The sequence below is a fragment of the Mus caroli genome, chromosome 14 (assembly GCF_900094665.2).
Source record: "Mus caroli chromosome 14, CAROLI_EIJ_v1.1, whole genome shotgun sequence".
Classification (NCBI taxonomy): Eukaryota; Metazoa; Chordata; class Mammalia; order Rodentia; family Muridae; genus Mus; species Mus caroli.
This window is the reverse complement of record NC_034583.1, coordinates 21,434,951-21,456,443: the sequence shown is the minus strand read 5'-3', so window position 1 is coordinate 21,456,443 and position 21,493 is coordinate 21,434,951. Positions and strand designations below refer to the sequence as shown.

Sequence of the window (21,493 nt, the reverse complement as noted above, 5' to 3'; positions counted from 1 at the left end):
TCTAAGTATCTACTCTGGTTCCTCTTTAGGTCACAAACTTCCTTCTTCCTAGATAATGGTAAATTTCTGTGTAGGGCAGTGACTTAGCTATTCATGTCCAAGGTCAGATCAAGGACTGCCTAGAATCTAACTTAGCTATATGTCAAAATATCAATCCTTAGGAGCACTTGTAATAAAGCAATATTAAGGGAAATCACACAGATCTGTTTACCACCAACTAAAGCAAGGACATTGGAGCATTCTTTATACAGGATGCCACAATTCCAGGAGCCTAAGTTTCCGTGAACTTTTCACCTTGGGACAGCACCCAGGTTTTCAGGGTCTGTCTTTTCCCCCTGTTTTTTATTTTTTAGACAAAGTTCCCCCTGTTTTTTATTTTTTAGACAAAGTTCCAGAATGTCCCGCCTCATGGTAGCTACAGATCTCAGAAGAACTCTAAAGATGAGTGGAAACACAATGATTACTAATAAAATAATGCCAATAATAATAGCAAGCGAGATTATATATTGAACCCAATCCAAGGGATTCAATGCACTTAGGTTATTATTTAAATCTCTGGCCAATTCATCAATGTTCCAAGTGTCCAAGTGACCTTTGTTAATATCTGAATTTTCTGCCTTTCTAGCCTTATTATGTGCTATATCCTGTCCTATTGCTAAGACTACTACTTCAAAGACATCCTTTGCCTCCAATTTTTCATCTATATAATATGTTGCTCTGACAAAGCCTTGGAAATATTCCTATGCTTATCATTAACAAAATGAGCATCATGCAGCTGCTGATCTAAAGCTATGGTAGATACCTTTTCAAAGTTTGTATTCCCAGATTTTTAAACCAAGGATCATTTCCTAACTCTAGTAGGCAGCAAAACATAAGCAGGTCTCTTTAACAAAATAACAGCAGATTCCTTATCTAAATTAGGATCTACACAATTAATTAATTGACAAGAATTACAATGAATATGAAAATTCTTGTCAAGATTGGTGATCTTAACGCTTAAAATTATCTAACAATATAGCACACAGGTAAGGTACACAAGCTTTCACAGCTATAGGGGAGTTGGCCTGAATGGCCAAAAACAGTGTCTTTGATGAAATCTTGTCCAATACTCTGAGGCAGTCCCTCTGCCTCATGAGCCAGCTTTTTTAGTTGATTTTATTTTAAGTCGGCACCAGGTCAGTTCTCCTTGCTGTAGCGGCACTTCCCCTCCAATGGCTATCTCTCATCTTGATTCTCACATCTCACAAACTGCTTCCTCTCCCAGAAGCATCCATGTCCAACTCTCTACCAGCTCCCATTTCTATCGCTCAGCAACCACTTTACTGTCCTCCTCAGAACCCATCTGTCCTAAGGTTTTTATTGTTGTGATAAACACTATAGTCAAAAGCATCTTGTGAGGAAAGGGTTTTCTTTAGTTTATACATTGAGGTATTAGTCTGTCCTTTAGGAACGTCAGGATGGGAACACAAAGCAGGAACCTGGAGGCAGGAACTGAAGCAGAGGCCGTGGAGGGATGCTGCTTACTGACTTATTCATTCATCTAGAGCTTGCTCAGGCTACTTGCGTACAGAACCCAGGACCTCCTACTCAGAAGTAGTGCCGCCTCTGTGGCCTGGGTCTGCCAATATCAACCATTAATCAGGAAAATGCCCTATAGACTTTCCAACAGCTAGTCTGAATGGAGACTTTTTCTAAGTTGAGATTCCTCTTCCTAGATATTTCTAGCTTGTGTTGAGCTGACAAAACATACAACCATACAAATAACAACGATGACACAACAACAACAACTAGCCAGCATAGTTCGTGTCTTTGGTGTTACATGGCTATGTGACTTTGTAGTTTTGTCTGTTTATAAGCATTATAACACAGATTGTTTAAATAAGATTATGTGAGTTTTCAGTTATTAAACAGATGAGAGGTGCTTTGCATAGTGGCTAGTTTGCCACAGCTATAATAATCACATTATTATTGCTGTTCAGATCATCCTGCAATAAGCTACTGTCTTAGTCAGGGTTTCTATTCCTGCACAAACATCATGACCAAGAACCAAGTTGGGGAGGAAAGGGTTTATTCGGCTTACACTTCCATGCTGCTGTTCATCACCAAAGGAAATCAGGACTGGAACTCAAGCAGGTCAGAAAGCAGGAGCTGATGCAGTGGTCATGGAGGGACGTTCTTTACTGGCTTGCCTCCCCTGGCTTGCTCAGCCTGCTCTCTAATAGAGCCCAAGACTACCAGCCCAGAGATGGTCCCACCCACAAGGGGCCTTTCCCCCTTGATCACAAATTGAGAAAATGCCTTACAGTTGGATCTCATGGAGGCATTTCCTCAACTGAAGGTCCTTTCTCTGTGATAACTCCAGCTGTGTCAAGTTGACACAAAACTAACCAGTACAGCTACCATCCTCAAGAAAGACTCTAACTATCATGTCTATCTTTATAAGAGTAGGATCGGACAAGTCCTTATATAGGCACCAGCTAGAAAAGCCACATTGACCTCATTTCTTTGACCACAGCTGAATTTATGTAACCACACCTATCTACTTAGGATCACAAAGTATTTAACAAAGTCTTGTTAAAATTTGGAATTCTTTTGCTAAAAATGAAAGACAGAATGGTACCCATTTCAACTGGCAGTGTGGATAATATAATGCTCTAGATGACAAAAGGCTGGGGTGTGAGAGGTTAGAAAGGCTTTCTTGAACCAATGACATGATTGTCAGTGTATCAGATTTTTTCTAAGACAGATGCTTATCCCAAACATATGTTTGTCCCAGATATGGAACCAATGACAGACCTAAGTAAGAATTTTATTAGATTGCAACTTGGAGAACTCATGAGTCTATTGGAGTTACTTGGAATGTCATGGGTGACACAATGGAAGTTGCATCATCCAAAAGTGCATCCGAACATGGGTGAAGACTCATAAAATCTTTATCCATGTATACATGTATGCATTCATATATGTATGCAAATTTTTGTATGATTTGCAGGCAGCTTGATAGGTCAGAGAGGTGGCTCTTCTCTCCATCAGCTGTTTACAAATCCCATAGATTTGTAGAGAATACATGTGGATCTTGTTAATTTTATGAACTTCCTAAGACTTTTGTGTTGTTTATTTCCGAGACCTCATGATTCTATCACCTCCCTCATGGAGGAAATTTTCAGTCTGGAGAAGAATGCTGTGTAACAAGCTCAGGGGTAAAGATTTGAGGAAGGGCTCTAGGATGAAGAAAGAGCATGTGTGTGAATGTCTGTGACAACAGAAGGCACATAATACCCATTATGCTGCACCAAATTCACAACTATGTGCTGAAGAGTTTGGTGGACTCTGTTTAGGCTCTTCCATAAGGGGTGAGGCCAAGAGTTATCATTTCCTGTTCCTCATATGGCTATGTTCATGTGGCATGGGAGATGAGGTCTCCAAAGTGTTCAGGCAATTCAGTTGATGCTAATTCTTCTTTATCTTCATGAGGAAACTTCTATGAGCCTAATGGTTATATCAGAGGAAAGGAGACAGGGATACTGGACTTAGAACATGAACATTTTGTTTGACTGGGTTTCTCCCCTAATTAACATCAGTTACTAACTTGACCCAGCCTAGGGTTATCTGAGAAAGGAGTCTTGTTTGAGGGATTTCTCATATCAGAATGACCTATGGGTATGTCTATGGGGGGACTTTCTTGATTGCTAATTGGCATAGAATAGGAGGCTTAAACCCACTGTGGGTGGTGCCATTCCCCAGGCAGGTAGCCCTGAACGGTCTAAGAAAACTACACAAGTTGGGCCCAGAATGAGCTAGCCAATAACATTCTTCCCTAGTTTCTGCTTCAAGTTCCTGCTTGAGTTCCTTTCTTGACTTCTATCAATGATGGACTCTAACCTATAAGTTGAAATAAGCCCTTCCCTAAGTTGCTTTTGGTTGGGGTGTTTTGTCAGAGCAATAGAACAGAAATCATAACAGTTTGTACCTTGGTGAGGTACTTGACTATTCTTAGTACTGTATCTTTCCTAATCTGTGAATAGAAACTGATATTAATATTTGACCCATATGAAGACAAAAAGAGATACAGCTGGACTTTAGCCAAGCACCTGATTCCTGGAGACTATTGCAGGAACCATCCTGTCACTATAACTTCTTCTTTGTCCTCTTCTCCTTCATTCTGTCCTGACAGACCCAATCCGAGTCTTTCTGTGTCCCAGTCTGATGACTCATAGGAAGTTCTCCTTCCTTTGCCCAAACTCTACTGATAATGTGTAATCCAACAGCAAGCCATGTTCACCAAGGTGACTTTGTAGAAAACACGCTCTGTGGTGTGGAAAGAGAGTCAAGTCTCTTAATGACCCTTAGAAAAACAGATACTTCCAGCTTTGCCTTAGTCGTATTTGTGGGCAGGATGACTATGGCACATGAATAGATGTGTATATATACCATATAAGACTCTAAGAGGTTTATGTTTGTTCTAGAAGAAAATGTTTTTCTCTTGAAAGTTATCATTTTATTTATCAGCATATGATAGTGGCAAAGTGGAGATTAAGACATCTCTCTTATTTTCCTTACCCTGGTTTAAACCATGGACTGTCTATTGATAAGGCTCTGAGTTTATAAGGAGAGTAGTATTCACAGGGGCAAGAATGCCAGATGCAGACACAGGCTAAGTCTCATCTCTACTGTCTGAAGTGGACCTAGCATGGGAGAAAGGCTTAAAACAGATAAACTATCTTGCAAGTATTAATTACTCAAAACTAAAAAGAAAAATGAAATGAGACCTTAAGAGCTCATCACATGGAGGACTATTTCCCAGATGTTAACCTATAATATGGGTTGATTATAGACTATGATATTCTTTCCAGTGGATCTCAGACAACAGAGTTCTTCTCAACACTACCTGAAGACAGTCCTTAACTAGGCAATCAGTGTTGTTCTTGAGTCAAACCTACTGGCCAGCCAAGCTTTGGCTTCTCCTCCAACCATCTTCTGATCCCATCCACATTTTCTTTAATATATGAGCCCACTAGCTAAATACCAGAAAGCATTGAGCTTAGATGTCCAGTAAGAAGATAAAGCAGATCTAGTATTCCACTGATGTGACTCCTAGGCCTTGGCTCTGTATGTTACTTGTGAATGCTAGGTGACTGATGGTTGGGGGTGCCCACTTCCATGCTTAGCATCTGTGGCTACAGATGAGCTGATCTAAATCTGTCATGCTCTATTCTGAAGCTCCTTCCTGGGGCCCAACCTGCTTAGGGAATGGTAAGCTGTAATTTATGTTAGCCCAATGCTCCAATGGGAAAGCTGTTCTTTGTTCTTGTGAGTTATTTTTTGGGGAAAGCTTATGTTTTGTGGAGAGCTTGAGGCTAGTCTTAAATGGAGGACATCACCACAAAGGCTTACTCTCTTATTTTCCTTCCCAGCATTTCTTCTCATGTGCTTAAGTGGGTGCCTCTTTCAGAGCCTTGTTTCCTGTCTAAACCAGATGAACCTTCATGAAAAAAGAGCAGCTGCTGTCAGTGGCCAGGAAACCCTGGATCTTTATCATTCCCTCAGGCTTCTCTTCATTTAATGCAAAGGATTTTTTTTTTCACCCCATTGTGCTCGTCTCAGTTTTTTTTTTTCCCATTGCATGAAAGATATTTGATATTTATTTTATTTTATGTGGGCATAAGGGGTGGGTAGGTGAGCTATTGTATATGTTTGTGTGTCAGAAGACAACTACTGAAAGTAGATTTTTTTTTTCCTTCTACCAAGGGGAGTCCAGGGATTGAACTCATGTCATCAACCTTGGCACCTTTACTGCTGTACCATCTTGCCAGCCTGTCCTGATAACAGCTTTTTCCCTAAACTTGTGAGCTCCATTGTTTTTTGTTTTTACAGTTGTAGCCTTACTGAGAAGGAAGGAATCACAAACACATCTCTTCTTAAAACAGGGACAACAGTTTGGAAGAAGAGGGAAAAGGGGTGGTGGGGAGTTCCTGGTGTGCTTTTTATAAACATTCGCTTTTCATTAGGGAGATATGTCTCAAGTCCAAGTCCTTTTCTTTGGCTTAATCCTGACTGCCAGCCATTGAGCGTCATCTGCAGATAGAGCTTAGGGCTTGGGATGCAGGACAGTTAGGTGGGACTCCTGATCTTAATGCACACAGAAGACGACCTTCCCCCCAAGTTGCAAAGAAGCATAAAGCAGAACACTGAGTAGAAGCTCTGGCTGGTGGGTCACATTGCATTATCTTTTATTTTTCCAACTTCTGGATTTCGTCTAGATGCTGGTGAGGGTCTACAGGCATGATTTCAGTCTCAAGAGTCTTCACTCATTGTAGATTGAGACAGTAGGACTTCCAGCTATGAACCATGTAGCACCTCTAGTATCCATTTTATTTTCACGTGTAGGTTGGAAGTGCTTGGTGTTGGTTGGCTCCTGAGATTTAATGGGATAATGTAGAGAAAGGGCTTTACTGTAGTGGCCGGTGAAAATTTCACCCCTGACAGATGTTAGTTTATGTGATGAAAAGTTGTGTCTTCCAGTGATATGATTCCTAGAAGAAGTATTGATTACAGAGGTTAATCCCATCTCAGATTAGGAATATGCTTTCAAAGTACTACATGTAAAATGACAGTCACAGTGCAGTGCCATGGAGCCAGTATTTCAGCATGGGACAATAGAAAATTACAGATCATACATTTAGTTCATCTTTCCTTGCATACCCACTAATTCCAGTTCCTTACTGGTACCATTGGCAAAGCTGCTGTGTCTTATTTTATGGATTGACTGACTTTCTCTAGTTGTTCAGCAAATGTACGCTTTATTTTACACGCACAAATCTGGTTTAATGCTCCCTTAGCCACCAATAAAAAGAACAGTTAATTTACAGCAAAGCAAGGAAAGTTGCCTTAAAAACAAACAATTCTGCCAATGCTGCCTTTATGGGTAGCAGGACTTCTGTGGTTTGATGCTGTTGAGCTATGGCCTAGATACACCTTTGTTGTGGTTCTCAAGTGTTATCCTATACAAAGGGGTTACCCTGTACTTTAGAGTGTTTCCCATCATGCCTAGCCTCTACCTACTTGAGGTCAACAGTTCTTGATCCTTGCTTTCTACTCCTGGTAATTATTTCAAGGAAAATCCTTCCCTTGGTGAGAACGCCCAGCTTGTAGTGCCTGTGTGAGGAAGGAGCTGGGCATGGAGCTGTGTCCTTGGCCATCTGAAGAGAAGCGCAGCAGGCCCAGCTCTGCAGGAGTTTGCCCCACTGTCTTGGTTGTAGAGATTCCCAAACGATTACTACAAACCTCCCAGAGTATCTGTCTGCTGGTGTCCCAGATTGGCACAGTGTGTTGTCTAGCCAATGCTATGACTTACACTTAAAATGTGACCCGAGATTGATTTTATTTTCTTCATTTTCCTCCTTGTTTTGGTTTTTGCAGTTGCCATGGCAACACCATGTTGTTTTGCAGTTACCTTTGTATATAACACTTTTTTTTTCTTTTTGTTTGTCTTTCTCCTGGTTTCTCAGCTCCCTCAGGCTCAAAAGGTAATCTCTTTTCTGTCCCATCTGAGTCATTGCCACAACTCACAGTCATGCATGCTCATGGTGCTGTGCATTTGACTCTGTTCATGACCAGTGAAAGGGTTTCCTCCCGCAACTTCACAAACCAAAAATTGGATGCAAACACAGACATTGTGTTTGCCACTCCCCTCACCCCTGCCACATTAGCCCTATCAAAGAACCCTCTCATGGCCAGGGCTTAAAGAGTAAATCTATACCCAAGCGTTTTCCTAAGAATTGCCAAATAATATACAGGTCAAGAGTAAGTTTGGTCCAATTCTTCAAAGACAGCATTCTAGGCTTTCCCAGGAAAATCTCCTAGGGAGAAAGATGATACAGATGCTCTATCAGCTTAGTGAGCATGTTTAAATTCTGGACCACTGATTGGACTCTCTGAAATTCCCATGGGTGTCATTAATTACAAAAGTAGTTTCTAGGCTTGGAGAAATCACTCAGAAGTTCAAAGCACTGGCTGCCCTTCCAGAGGACCCAGGATTAATTCCCAGAACTTACATGGAGGCTAATAGCCATCTGTAACTCCAGTTCCAGGAGGCATGATACCCTCTTCTGGCTGCCTCTGGCACTGCATGCATACAGCACAGGACCAACATTCACGTAAGCAAGACACTCAGATGCATAAAATAAAAATAAACAAAATTTCAAAATTAGTTTTCTTGTCTTTCTTTCATCTATTGCCTGTAATATCCAGAGAACAATAGAACAGAGTCCATGCCAAGGGCCAGACCCTTTCACTGGTCTTCATTGTGTATCTGAGATGATCTCCGCCCACCATCTAGAATGTTCTCTGTCCAAAAAGATTCCATATGTTTCAGTGATGGCTTTGCCTTGTTGTCCTCTTGGCATGCTGTTGTATCCTAAGGACAGTTATGGTATTTAAAAAAGAAATGTCCCGCCATGCCTGCTGCATTATTCTCATGTATTCCACAAATATCAGCAAACCTTCCAGAAGACACAACAGTTTCTGGAGACCAGATGTGGGCTAGTTTCATTTCAAGAGTTAAGGTATGGTGCCTGCATGAAATTGAGGCAGCATCTTGAAACGTGTGCATCAGAACAGGATGCTTCCAGTCTTCCTCATCAAGAGGGTGCACAACTGCCATACAAAAGACAGTCTGTTCAAACCATATGGACGACCAAAGGCCTAGAAATCATTACACAATTCCTCAGATATATTTGAGATATCTAAACAAGGCAAGACATGCTAGTGTGTGACTTGGCTCATGGAAATGTTTGATTATACTTGAGTGCCATCACACCAGGATTGAACACTTCATTAAAAGTTCAAGGAATCCAAGATAACAGCGGCTTCCAGAGTAAATATACAGTCAGAATTTACATTGTTTGGAAATCTTGATGTCTTGATAGAACACACTTTCTTAATTGCCCCTGTTTGAAAAAAAGAAACCTTATTTTAGAAAGAGACTTAACAAGTCAGAAATGGACTTACTTTACCTCACAGGCATTTAGCCAGTTCCTCTGGTCCCTATACAAAAACGTTCTTGTAGAAGATTCCTCAAGAGCTGGAGGTGCTATCAGCCATGGAATTTTAAAACAAAGTCCAAACAAACCGAGGCAGACAGTAGTAAAAGCAATGTTGCCAGTGGTGTGGGCTCTGTGATTCTCCACGGCACTTATGTCATCGTTCTCAGTCCTTTGGCTCTCAAAGCAGGACATACTACCATGATCAGAGAACCCAGTCAAGGAGGCTTCTTGAACTGCTTGCTCAGTTCTTCTCCTGTCTCCAGCAGATGGCAGACAGTCCAAAGGCCTTCTTCTGTAGCTCTGACTAGCAGGGAAGAGCTCTGTCTCCTATTCTTAGCATGTTGTTTTGGGTTTTGTTTTGTTTTGTTGTTGTTGTTGTTTTTCCCCTTACTAAAACAGTGAAGGTACTGAAAAGGTTTTGTAGGGTTAGGCTCAAGAAGAACATTGGACTGGGATTCTGTCTAGTAAAGAGTTTATTAGAAAAGCTAATGGCCATTGATAGACAAAGGAAGAGGCACCAGCTTGATGGGGGTTCTGAGGAGAGTTTAGACCATAGCCCCAGCTATCAGACAGAATGCCAAGTCTCTGAAGAGAGGACTTCGAGTCTGTATGGAAGAATGAGGTCACCTTGTATACCTTTCTGGGGATGGGAGAGATCACAGCACAAGCTAGGCTCTCTGATTCCCAGGCAAGAGGCAGGGAAAGGGGTTAGAAGCAGGTTAGGTGGCCACTAGTATAAACTTACTTCCCCAGGTGAGTATCCTTGGCTCAGGGAAGTTTGACTGTATTCACAGAGAGAGTAGAGTCTCATTAGGGAGCCTCACTATCTATAAGAAGAGAGGCTTGGTGCAAGGGATTGTGGCCTGTGTGCCTGCTGGATTCTAACTACACATTCTTAGGGCACATACCTTAAAAACCACATGGAGTTCTATTTCAAATGGTTTCATAATTCTTGGGACAGTTCCTGTAAAACACCCAGCTCTGGAGAAACACTTTGTGTATAAACCTCAGTTATCTAGGCCACAGGGTTTGGAGGGAGTATCCTATAGATGGGGTATCCTCTTTATCTAACAGTGTGTCATGATTTCCCCCTGTTCATTTTCTTCCCTGTCTCTAGAGTTATGTCAGTGACTACTTAGATACCTTGGCTGGGAGGAAGCGAGTCTCATAAGCCTCGGCCTCTTTCAGATGTCCCAGCTCACTGCTCAACCAGTGGTGGATTTCTTTCTAGGCTTCATCTATCTATGACAGTGGGCATGTTACCAGCCTCTCGAGGCTCTTAGGGCTCATCATTACTTAGTAGAATGTCAGACTGCTTTTCAGTTTTGCAACAAGCACAATTTCTCTATCTCTGTCTAGCACAGAGGTAGCTTATATAAGATAGTTATAGCATATAGAGTTTCAACAAGTATTTCATGCAGTCCCTGACACTCCAAAGTTGATCAAGGGAGCATTTATATGCAAGGTGGTGGTCTGGTACCCTGCATGTGTTTTGTGACCTTGACTCAACACTAACAGATAGGCAGAGATGACAAAAGAATCCAACAGGCACATAGTACCCCAAGGTCCCCATTAGCTACTCTGCAGTTGTGAGGTATACCCCATATAGTTAGAAATGCTCCAAATAGTTAGAAATGGAGATTGAGCCAGGAACACCAACAAATCAAAGACATTCAGAGTTCATTAGTTGAAAGATGTCTTCCAGGTGCCGTTGACATTACTACCCATGGTTTTGCCATCATGGATATAGCTATGATAAGTTCTTTGCTAACCCAGAAGTTTGGTGTTCTGTGCATGAAGGGAAGCAGATCAGCCAGCTGCTATGTCTTTGGCCCTCTTTTCTGATGAGGTCATGAACACATGCATTGGACCATATGGTGTCTGTGTTTATTCTAAATGTGCCTCCGTATCATCTACAACTGTTTTCTCTATAAATAGTTACATCTCCGTAAACATGCTTGTTTTAATCTCTTGGCTTGTCTACAACTAAAAATATCCTATTTAAATGCCCTTCTTGTGATTAATGTACTAGACATCAATGATGGTTGTGTCTAAGTTATGATTTTCATGATTTCAACATTGACAGTTTTCTAATACGCCTCTTCTAGACTATCATAACGGTTTTCCAGTGCAGCAATTGGAGAAAATGATAATTATTTACTTACTTAACCTGTAACTGTTAAGCACCTTCAAACTAATTTTTGGCTTTATACGTTTTAACCCTTGACATAGCATTGGGGTAACAATAGCTGTTGATAAGCCCAGAGAACTTTGACAATTTCTACCAAATATGTAATCCACAAATTCTTGGAGTATGGATGTCTCACTCCTTCCAGCCTGTGTGTCTTTTCTCACTGGTTGATACTGAATCAGTTTTCCTAGTGGAACTCTGGGGAAAGAGATCTACATGAACAAGGCTTGCCTTTGGAAATATTTATTTTCTTTTACACAGTATTTGTCTACTTCTGGGGAAAAATAGATGAGAGCTTGCATTTTATAATGGTCACATCATGAAAGCAGCCAAAGCTGTTTCTAAATGCCCATTCAGGCTGTTGAACAGAGCACCCTTTCATTCTGCTGAGTTCTGTCCGTAAGAACCACATGGTATTCAAGTGGTGTGCTTGATTTAATGACTGTATCATTACTCAATGACCTTGAGTGTATAGTCAGATGGGCTTAAACTTGACCATCTGTGTGGTTACCTTGTACAGACACTACTATCTTTGACCCTTCATTTATACAACGTCAGAATTTGCCAAAAAACATTTCTTGGCAGTTTCCTAGGTGGTCTAACCTTCTGCCTGGCAGAATAGTAGTTAATACCCACCTGAGAATTCTGAGAGGGCATAGAATTTTTCTCCCAACCATAGTTAAAGCAAATCACATCTCTAATCCCGTTTGGAACAGCAATTGATGCATTCAGGACTGCACAGTATGGCAAAATGATCCTGGTTTAATGGCCCAACCATGTGTTTTGTTTCCTGTTAGGAATAGCTTAACTTGCCTTCTTGAACAAACACAGCAGGGTTCAAGATCTGTTGTTCTGTCCCTGCTGTGATATGCTGCGCTGCTTAACTTGTATAAGGGACTGCATAAATTAGCTTCTTAAATGGAGGTCCATTTTGGGTCTTTTTCTCAGGATAAACTGTTTTATTAATCTCCCCACGCACCAAGGTAAATGGAGCCCTGAATCCATTTGCCCTTTCTTTGTGTACTTATATTATATTTGAGGGAATAAATGAAAGCACTAATTTATCTAAATGTTTTCTTTTGTTGTGTTTCAGGGGAATACTTTTATTCAATTATCTAAGTTAAACCTGCCTATATTCCCCCTTTCCTCCCTCTCTAACTTCCCTTTCCTCTCTCTTTTCTTTCCCTCCCTCTCTCCTTCCCTCCTTCTTCTCCTTCTTCATTCCTTCACTCATCTTGTCTGTGACCCACCTTCTTATTCTGTGTAATTGGCTCTCAGAAATTGCAGGACATTTTCTTGTCCTTCTGTATCACCTTTAGGATCTGTACATTGAACTGTTAAATTAATTGTGACAGACCATAGAAAAAAGAAAAGTTTGCAAAGATGCTCTTTGGTAGAACTGTAGGTCTGGTGAGTTCAGTGCCCATGGCAGCTGCATGCAAGCTATGCAAATGCAGTAATGGGTATAGTGCCCATGTGTTAACTACTTACCTTTGCTTATGGCTTTCTTCACTACTTGCTTTTCATGTGGATAATTATCACTTATTTTGACAATCCTGTTCCTCTCCAAATCATTTGCTATTTTATAGGAACCTCACTCAGTCTGGAAGGATGATGGTAGTAGCCCTATGGACTGGTCTACTTTGTAGAATTTTGTTTGTGAGTAAGACCAGTGAAGTGGAAATAGAGCAGGTATAGGCAGCTTGTCCTGTGACCACTGTGATGGATGCCATGGATGTCTGAGTGGCATTGTGGTACTCAACCATGGTGGTCACTGATATTTTGTCCCTGTCATCAATCTCTGTGTGTCTGTAGTAGCCTATGCATGTAGCTCTGACACTGAAGAGAAAGAGAACTTGACAAATTTCACATGCCAAGTGCATCTTGGCTGATGCCTTTCCTGGGTCCAAGCCCTACCCTGTGATTGATCTATGCTATGAATGCATGGCTCTCAGATTCAATGTACTACTAGGTGCACTTGCAAAAAAAATTTAAAAACAGAGTTTTAGCATTTGTACTGTTAGACATACAAGTATTGCTGATGTCTGTCAAAATATTTCATGCTTGCACACAATGATCTAATAATCCCATTTTTTCAGATTCTAGCTCAAACTGGCCCATAACTTACAATTTTATGTATAATAAAAGAAGTACCAAAACATTCAAAAATAGGAAAATAGCTATAAAGTCATTAAGCTTAGAAAGGATGAAATGTTAAGAGCACTGAAAACTAACTTAAAATGAAAGGTTAATAGCAGCTACTTCCTGGTGGTAGAAAAACAAGGATTTATTGTTTCCCCTTAATACATTTATATGTTTTTAATCTTATATAATAAACACTACTTTAATGAAGAGCTAGTTATATTCATGCTAATATACTAATTATTTTACTTTTTGGTATATTTGTGGTGTGTGTGTGTGTGGAGAGAGAGAGAGAGAGAGAGAAAGACAGAGACAGAGACAGAGACAGAGAGAAAAACAGAAAGAAAGAGAGAGAGATAAACAGAGAGGCAGAGCAAGACAGAGAGGGAGAGTCAGAATATAGTGCATGCAGAGGCCAAAGAAGAATGTTGATCATCATCTTCTCTTAAGACAGGGTCACTAATGAGCCTGGACTGATTGACCAGTTAGCTTCCAGTTGTTCCTGTCTCTGCCCCCTAACACGAGGGTTACAGGTACATATGGCCATGTCTAGCATTTTTACATGGATGCTGAGGGTTTGAATGCAGGTCCTCATGCTTGCAGGACAAGTACTCTTAACCACTGATTCATCTCCCCAGCCTCTGCAGTACTTAAAATACATGAGATGGGCGTGGTGGTGCACACCTTTAATCCCAGCACTCAGGAGGCAGAGGCAGGCAGATTTCTGAGTTCGAGGCCAGCCTGGTCTACAGAGTGAATTCCAGGACAGCCAGGGCTATACAGAGAAACCCTGTCTTGAAAAACAAACAAACAAACAAACAACCCCCCCCCCAAAAAAAATGAGATGGGATAAGAGTGACAGAAGTTAACCTAGCATTTAAGTTTAGCTTTCTTCAGAAGAGGAATGGGTGGAAATCCCAAACTAAGGTTATAATGTCTCATGGTAGAGATAGTTAAATTCAGAAGGGTCATAGTGGGTTGCCTCCTATGGGGCAATTCTAAAAATACCTGTGTTTGTTAGTAATCTTTATTTCTGGCTGAAAAGAGAAATCATTTACCAAGACAGTTAACCTAAACATAGCAGATGCTTAGAGGAAGACTGAGATGAGCCTAGGGATACTTAGCAGTGATAGGTATATGATGACATTCTGGGGGTCAAGTTCCACCTTGCCTCTGGGTTGGGGGAAGAGCGAGTTGGCTGAAAGCGATGAAACTAAAGTTGAGTTTGCTATTTGGGAAATGAATTGATAGGTAGTTCTTCCTGTGTTCACTCTAAGACAAGTGGATACCCTTGGTGCAGATGTGGATACCCTGCTTTGTGATTCAAGATACATGTTCCCAGCCTAAAAATGTCTTCCCTTGGATCCAGGGCACCGTGTCTTACTCATTGTCATAGTAGAGTACGGTGAGGTAATAGCAATCTATAGGACTTTCTGTGGTATATGTACAGTGCTTGCCCAGGGCCCAGCCCCCAAGAGTTCCATTACATGGTAGACATATAACTGACCTCTGCAGGAGTCATAGCATTATTGATAACTCCAGTTATACCCTACCCTATTTAATGTAACTTGGTGAATTTTGTTAAAGATAAGCACTGGGACTAGATAAGTATAAATCCAGAGAACAAAGAATCAATTTCAAAATCCATAATATTTCAAGACGTTTTTGGTCCCCAACTTAGCCTTTTAAGTGTCTAAGGAAATCAAAGCTCAATTTAGAGAATTCTCACTTATTTAAGACATGTGAATGCTTTCTATTTACTTATATCGAGCACCGTGATGAAATGTGACCCTCTAGAGGTGCCAGCTAGCTTTTTCCACTCAACAAGAGAAAGCCAAAGAACATCTGAGTATAAAGAATAGTATTTGTCAAAGTTGTTTTACTTTAGTTGTGCTTCCATCCACACAGAAATGCACACACCTTTTTCTCCTGTAGAGAAAAGAAATAAATGGTGGGGAAAGAAACTAACTTAGTGACTTGGTACAGGGACACCATAACAGTACCATGACACCAGCAATAGGGCAAGCTTGATGGGACATCTCCCGATGCCCAGGGTTCTGGCTTCTTACTTCCACATGCAAATACAGGGGTTGTTTTTATTGAATCACATGAAATCTTGAACTCAAAAAACTGGATTATTGTTTGAAGTCCCTCCTGTGTGCTGATAGACTTTGAACTCCTATACCCACCACATAATATGCTAGTTGTATTTTCTGAAAAAGTGGTTTATGAGTCTACACTTTTTGATTGGTCAAGTCATAGAAGTTGTGCCATTAAAATACCACTATATGGACTGTCTTAATGAAATGGTTATAATATTTCATATATATATATGTATATATATATATATGTGTGTGTGTGTGTGTGTGTGTGTGTGTGTGTGTGTGTGTGTGTGTGTGTATGTGTGTGTGTGTGTGTAAGGAGTGTAATTTTTTTCTGACTGCATTAGAGAAGGAATATGCAAAGACCATTCTTATATAGAATCAAGTAAAAATCAATACAACCCAGTGATTGGATTGAAAACCATGCTTGAAAGTTTACATCAAATCAGTATATATTTACTACCAATTATTTTAATCTGCTTTTATTGGTCCTCATAGAAGAGCATTTTTTAAAAGACAGATAAACCTAATAAAGGACCCAGCGATTCCAGAGAAATCACCAACTAATCACTCATAGGAAGTCTTACCTTTACTTCTTTTGGAATATATTTTTGCTATAAAATAAATCTAATTTTCATTTGACAGAATTCATTGTGTTTTATTACAAATTTTATTATAAATCTGTCAGTGGAATCTGGTCATAGTTCATCTGTTCCATCATTTTCCTGGTTATTTTATTTCCTTCCTGGGCCCCTAGATAACTGATGTATGTAGCACAGTCCCTTGAGAGGAAAAAGGTGACTGTGAATGAGACACCATGGCAAAAGATTCCACTGAAATGCTTTGGGGAAACCAGGAAGTCATACAATTCCCTAAAGCTACAGTGTGAAGTGCACAAACAAAAGCTAGATGTTTACCCCATCCCAATGAACTCAGAGGATTTGGAAAAAAAAAAAAAAACTCAACCAAGTTTCATGAGGGAAAAATGTTAGGCAAGGACTAATGCCATGCTATGGATTTTCTTTTTCCAGAAATGACTCAAAGACTTGACCCACTTGCTGACTCATGAGCTTCTTGCTTGGATTACACACACTCCTGCTTGCCCAGGCCTAGGATGCATTAGATGCAGGCTGGGTGTCACTGAAGCAGCTATCCTTCCATCCCGGCTCCCTTTCTCCGTAGCAACTATTTCCCTATTGCGGCCTTCCATCACCCCAAGCTCCCTTAACAAGCATCGATCATTGCTTACTGTTCTATTTGATTCCTGAACTACAGTTAGCTCGGAGATCCATGATGTTACTCTTCCTTTTTAAAATGGAGAGCCTCGAATGGAGGGACTGAGTTCGAATTCACTAGAGTAATGAAAAAGGGACTTACAAGTTTCTCACTTAACCGGAATGAGTCTTGTGGGGTTAGCCAAATATGGCAGAGGCACAAAGCACTATCCTATGCAGTTCCTCGATAATTCTGCTTAATCATTCAAGAACTCTTATGGGCTATTTCTATTTTAAGGATGATTTATTGGTTGTCTCTTTTGCTCTGTTCTAATCTCCTGAAGGTAAAATAGGACATTTTACACCACTCAAAAGGATTTCTAGGGGCAGAATAATTTGTACTTGATCTCTAGAAACACGTAGGCTGAGTCTCAAACCTCTGCTCTGCTGCCTTCTGATTATTTTAGCTCTGTTTTCATCATTTGTTGAATGGGCACAGATCATTTATAGTGTGTGTGCCTGGGTTTGATTTAAGGCCGAGTTCGTACAAAGCACTGCAGTGGGTATGCATGGATAGATGTAGGTAGGGGAATAAGCTGATGGAGAGAGGGAGGGAGAGAGGCAGGGGTGGAAGAATGAATAAGCACCCTGATTCAAGAGACTGAAACTGAGTTTGGGTGTTGACTCAAGGTCTGTCTGTTTGAAGTCACAGTGTTCAACTGAGCTGGTTTTAAAAGGGGAGTTGTTTCTTTATCGCTGTGGCACAGGCTGGGGAGCATGTACTATTTGCTTCTAGTCACAACAGCATGTAGGTACCAGCTCCTCACAGCCCTTATTGTCAGGCTAACTACACAGATGGAGGCACGATGGGCACAGGCATCTTGTCTTAGTTCTGCTACTAACTCCACATGATTCCTTTCCTCTGTGAGCCTCCTATACAAAATAAACCAAAGGATGATGTTGGAATAAATTCATTCAAGGACCATTTACTGAGCACTTCTTGTGTATTAGGCTCCCTGCTAAAAGCTTGGAGAAAAAGGAGACTTTTTTCCTTTTCCTTCTGCTCTCAGAGTTCACAGGCTATACACAATTTCCCGTGTCTCTTCCAGCCATCGTGTTCAGAGACTTAGCTGTATTAACAGTTTGCACAGATTTGGGCCTAGATGGTATCTTTGGTTGTAGAGTAAATATGATTATCTTTGTAGTGGAGTTTCGGGACATCTGGTTCCCATTTCCACTTAGTTAGGGAAGGTTTTATGGAGGAAGCCACGTTTCAGGGGGTCTTTAAACAAGGGGAAGGTTTTGTCCCTGGGCCCCAAAGCTCCAACTATTGGCTGTATTTTCAGGCATCTATTTGGGAGGTGTCTAAACCACGTTTGTGAAATTATGAATGTTTGGCCACAACGGGGAGTCGGTTGTGTGTCAGGCTCATCATGAAGCCTGGCCCAAGTCCAGTGCTCCGTGATCATTCCCATTGTCCTCATTCCTGGGCACTCTGGAAATAAGCAGGTCACTCCTAATAAACAAACAAAGCAGTCTCCAAGACAGCTTTCAGATATGCTAATCAGATGTTAATCAGTAGTGTTCTTTTGACCACAGATTTATTTATAGATGTGTTCCCGGTCAAAGACAACATGCTGATGCTATTGAAATGTTTGCTTATAAACTATATTCCCTGCTTAATGGCTTTTATCTTAGAGTCACTGGGAACAAGAGACAGCATCGGCATTTTACCAAATAATAGCTATTTCCTTGTAAGAGCAGCTCTAGCTTTTTCTTCAAGATGTTTCCAACCCTCATTCGGCATTATCATTCACAACGTTGTCTTTAAGTTGTTGAAAAGAGAAAGAAAACAAAACAACTTCAGCAATCAAGTTTATAGTAGACACCGCCAAGGTTCAAAGAGGACACTGTGCTCACTTTTGTTGTTAGGCAACGTAGATTACAGCGAGGGCTAGCCAGAAGTCAGCATCCCCCATGCAAGCAACAGTGATTCAGTTTAAAAAATTAATAATAATAAAAAATAAAAATAAAATAAAAATAAAAATAAAAAACTCAGAAACCATCCTAGACAAAAGCCAATTAACAGTTAAGTATCACTCTTACGGGATTGAAAGACTATAATTTACCAAGATCATCAATGAGGGGAAGCATTGCTTAACGTTTATTTATTTCATATTTATGTCTTACTCTCCCACTTTTGTTTTGCAAGAGCTGTATACTATTTAGGATAAGAGCATCTTGCAAAACTGTTGAAAAATGCCTTGTACAACAGAAATCTGAACAGTGTTTGCTGTTCTTAACTGCATGCATCAGAAGAATCAGCTCTTCAAGAAAGGAAGTAGCTGCCTCTGCGTGCTCCTTGCCATGAAGATCATGAAACACACTAATAGTCAGGGACGTGTTTAGCCTGTCCTATGAAACCTGTGTTCTGACAGCATTTTCAGTACAAGTGTCTTACCAAGGCTGCTGGAACAGGTTTTTCTTTATCTTTCTTTGGCAAGGAATTTAAACACAGGACTTATGACTTCTTATTATTTTAAATAATTTGGTTTCAGTTTGGCAGCATCACTTTTCACCACAGGTCTATGCTACCAAGCCCTTTTATTTATGCAGTGTTTTCTATAGAGGAGGCTCTAGGGAAAGCTTCCTTGATGGTCAAACATTCAGTCATGGGGACAAGAACTCAAAAAGAGCACGTGCATACTCGCCATTCAGATTTAAGACTTGAAATTGTTATCATGTCCATTTCTGAGTTTTATTTATTTGTGCATTGTGCATTGTTTTTGATGGCATGAAATCTCATGAAAATTGCCATGGCTGAGCTTTCGTCTGTGGGGCGTTCTGACTCTCATTGGCATCTTTGTCAGAGATGTCTTCCTGTGGGAAATCGTTACTAAAAGCCATGAGCGCCCAGCCTGTCTGCCTCTGCTCTTATAACTGCTCTGCCCCCCCTCTTCCTGATAAAGGGGTGTCCCCATTATTCCTAGCACACACTCCCAGAAACTGCACTGTTCCTTGGGGGGAAGCCTGGCAGTATTCTTCACCTTTACAAATAGCCCTTTGTTAAGTTTCTGCAGATGCCAGCTTGAGTTGCCATCTCCAATTTCTGCTCACGTTAGTGTCCCACTTGCTGCTGCAGATTGTCTTCTCTGAGTGTCTGTATCTACACAGCAGACAGGCATCACTGTTGCGCATGTTTAAAGGTTTGGACAAATAGTTTCCCACCACATGTACACTTCTGCTGCTCAGTTCATTTTTCCAAATGTTGGGATTTACCCCGATTCTCATGCGAGATGCTCTTTTAGGACCTGAAAGAGAGCACACATGGACTTGCTTTCTGGATCTAAAACACAAATGCCCAGGAAAATTACTTTTTGAGTTCACTATAAATATGTATAGATGGTCTATGAGCACACCACCCTCAGTGCCCCAATGTCCTCAGAATATGTGTATATTCCCAGCTCACCATGGGGAGGGGAAGGTCTTTGTGCTCTTCTGCTAATAAAACAAATGACTCCCTTCCCTTCCCATTTCCAAGTGGCTTTTTAGATTGCTGAGTAAAACGTTCATTAATCAACGTTTAAATATGCGATTCACAGAGAGCATGTCAAAACTGGCCTCTATTCAACAGTCAGAAGGTGGAAATCAAAGATTATGAGAGCGAAGCGTAAAGTTGGCCTGAGCCAGACAGTGTTGGCATCAAACAAGCTGCCTGCTCCTGTCTCCCGTGGAGAGCATGGCTGCCTGGTCCTGTCTCCCGTGGAGAGCATAGCTGCATTGCTTTCATTGTCACCCATGAATGGACTTTCACGTCTTGCCCAATGGAAGGCCGCCTATGTCTTCACCAGGGTCATGTCTACACTGAACGTGTCTGCAATATGCCTGTGTTCCTACAAGGTGCCTCCCCTAAGATCCTACTTTGGTGTTAAAGGCAGTTGTGTCATTGTGTTGTGTCATCTTGTTGTGTAACAGAAGGTAGTGAGGGCATATTTGGGGGCAGTGGCGGGCAACTGACGTACAAAGGCTCTTTTTTTGTTTAAGGATTTAAATGAGGGAGGTCCAGGCTGTTTATCTGTGAAGAGTTTCAACATAACTGCACCACCTGCTTCTGCCCCACCCCCACCCCACTTTGCTCAACCCATTTCTTTGTTCTTCTTGGGCTCTAACTTACATTGGAGTCATTTTAATTACCTTCGGGAACTTTCTTAGTAGGGTAAAATGGAGAACGTGGGGGACGTATGTTTTCACCCTGTCCACAATTCCCCTCATTATGTAGCACCCAGAGCCTGGCCTCTGGGAACCCCTAAGTACTCAGACTTCGTGGGTCCAAGGAGAGAACATGAGAAAGATAACTCGCCCCATGGACAAGCTGCATTTGAGAAGGTGGGTCTTAAAGGACTTGGCTTGTTCTGGGCTCCCTGGTTGCATTCCCAGACTCCACACCAATAAATAATCTGTCATTTTCCATTCAAAATGCCTCACTTGGTATTTAAAGGTGCACACAGCTGTGTTTTTCTACCTCTTAGTACTATTCCTTTCCTGTCAAGGCGAATGTTTTTGACAGAACTAATAGTTAATGCAGCTTATGCTTCAACTAGGTAGCTATTAAATAACACCGGCTGCCTTTTAAATGTGTTTTTACTGGAAAACCTCATACTTTGCAAATGGCTTTTTATCTCCTAGGGCAGTGTGCCTGCAATTCACACAGTCTACCACTAGATGGCAATAGTGTTCTTTTTTACAGACTGCTGAGCGTGGTTAATTGTAGTTGTTGAAGGAAAACAGGGAAATATGGCT

General features: G+C 41.1%; 1 protein-coding gene across 2 annotated transcripts in view; it reads left to right on the top strand.

The window, feature by feature from the left end:
- Cacna2d3 (calcium voltage-gated channel auxiliary subunit alpha2delta 3) overlaps window positions 1-21,493 on the top strand; it is an 810,117-nt gene that overhangs the window by 582,696 nt on the left and 205,928 nt on the right. Inside the window, exon 14 of one of the 2 annotated variants that reach the window (XM_021181598.1) lies at window positions 7,509-7,526. The exons of the other annotated variant lie outside the window; for it this stretch is intronic. Coding sequence (XP_021037257.1) covers window positions 7,509-7,526 — 18 coding nt within the window. The remainder of the gene's footprint in view (window positions 1-7,508; window positions 7,527-21,493) is intronic. 2 annotated transcript variants of the gene reach the window in all.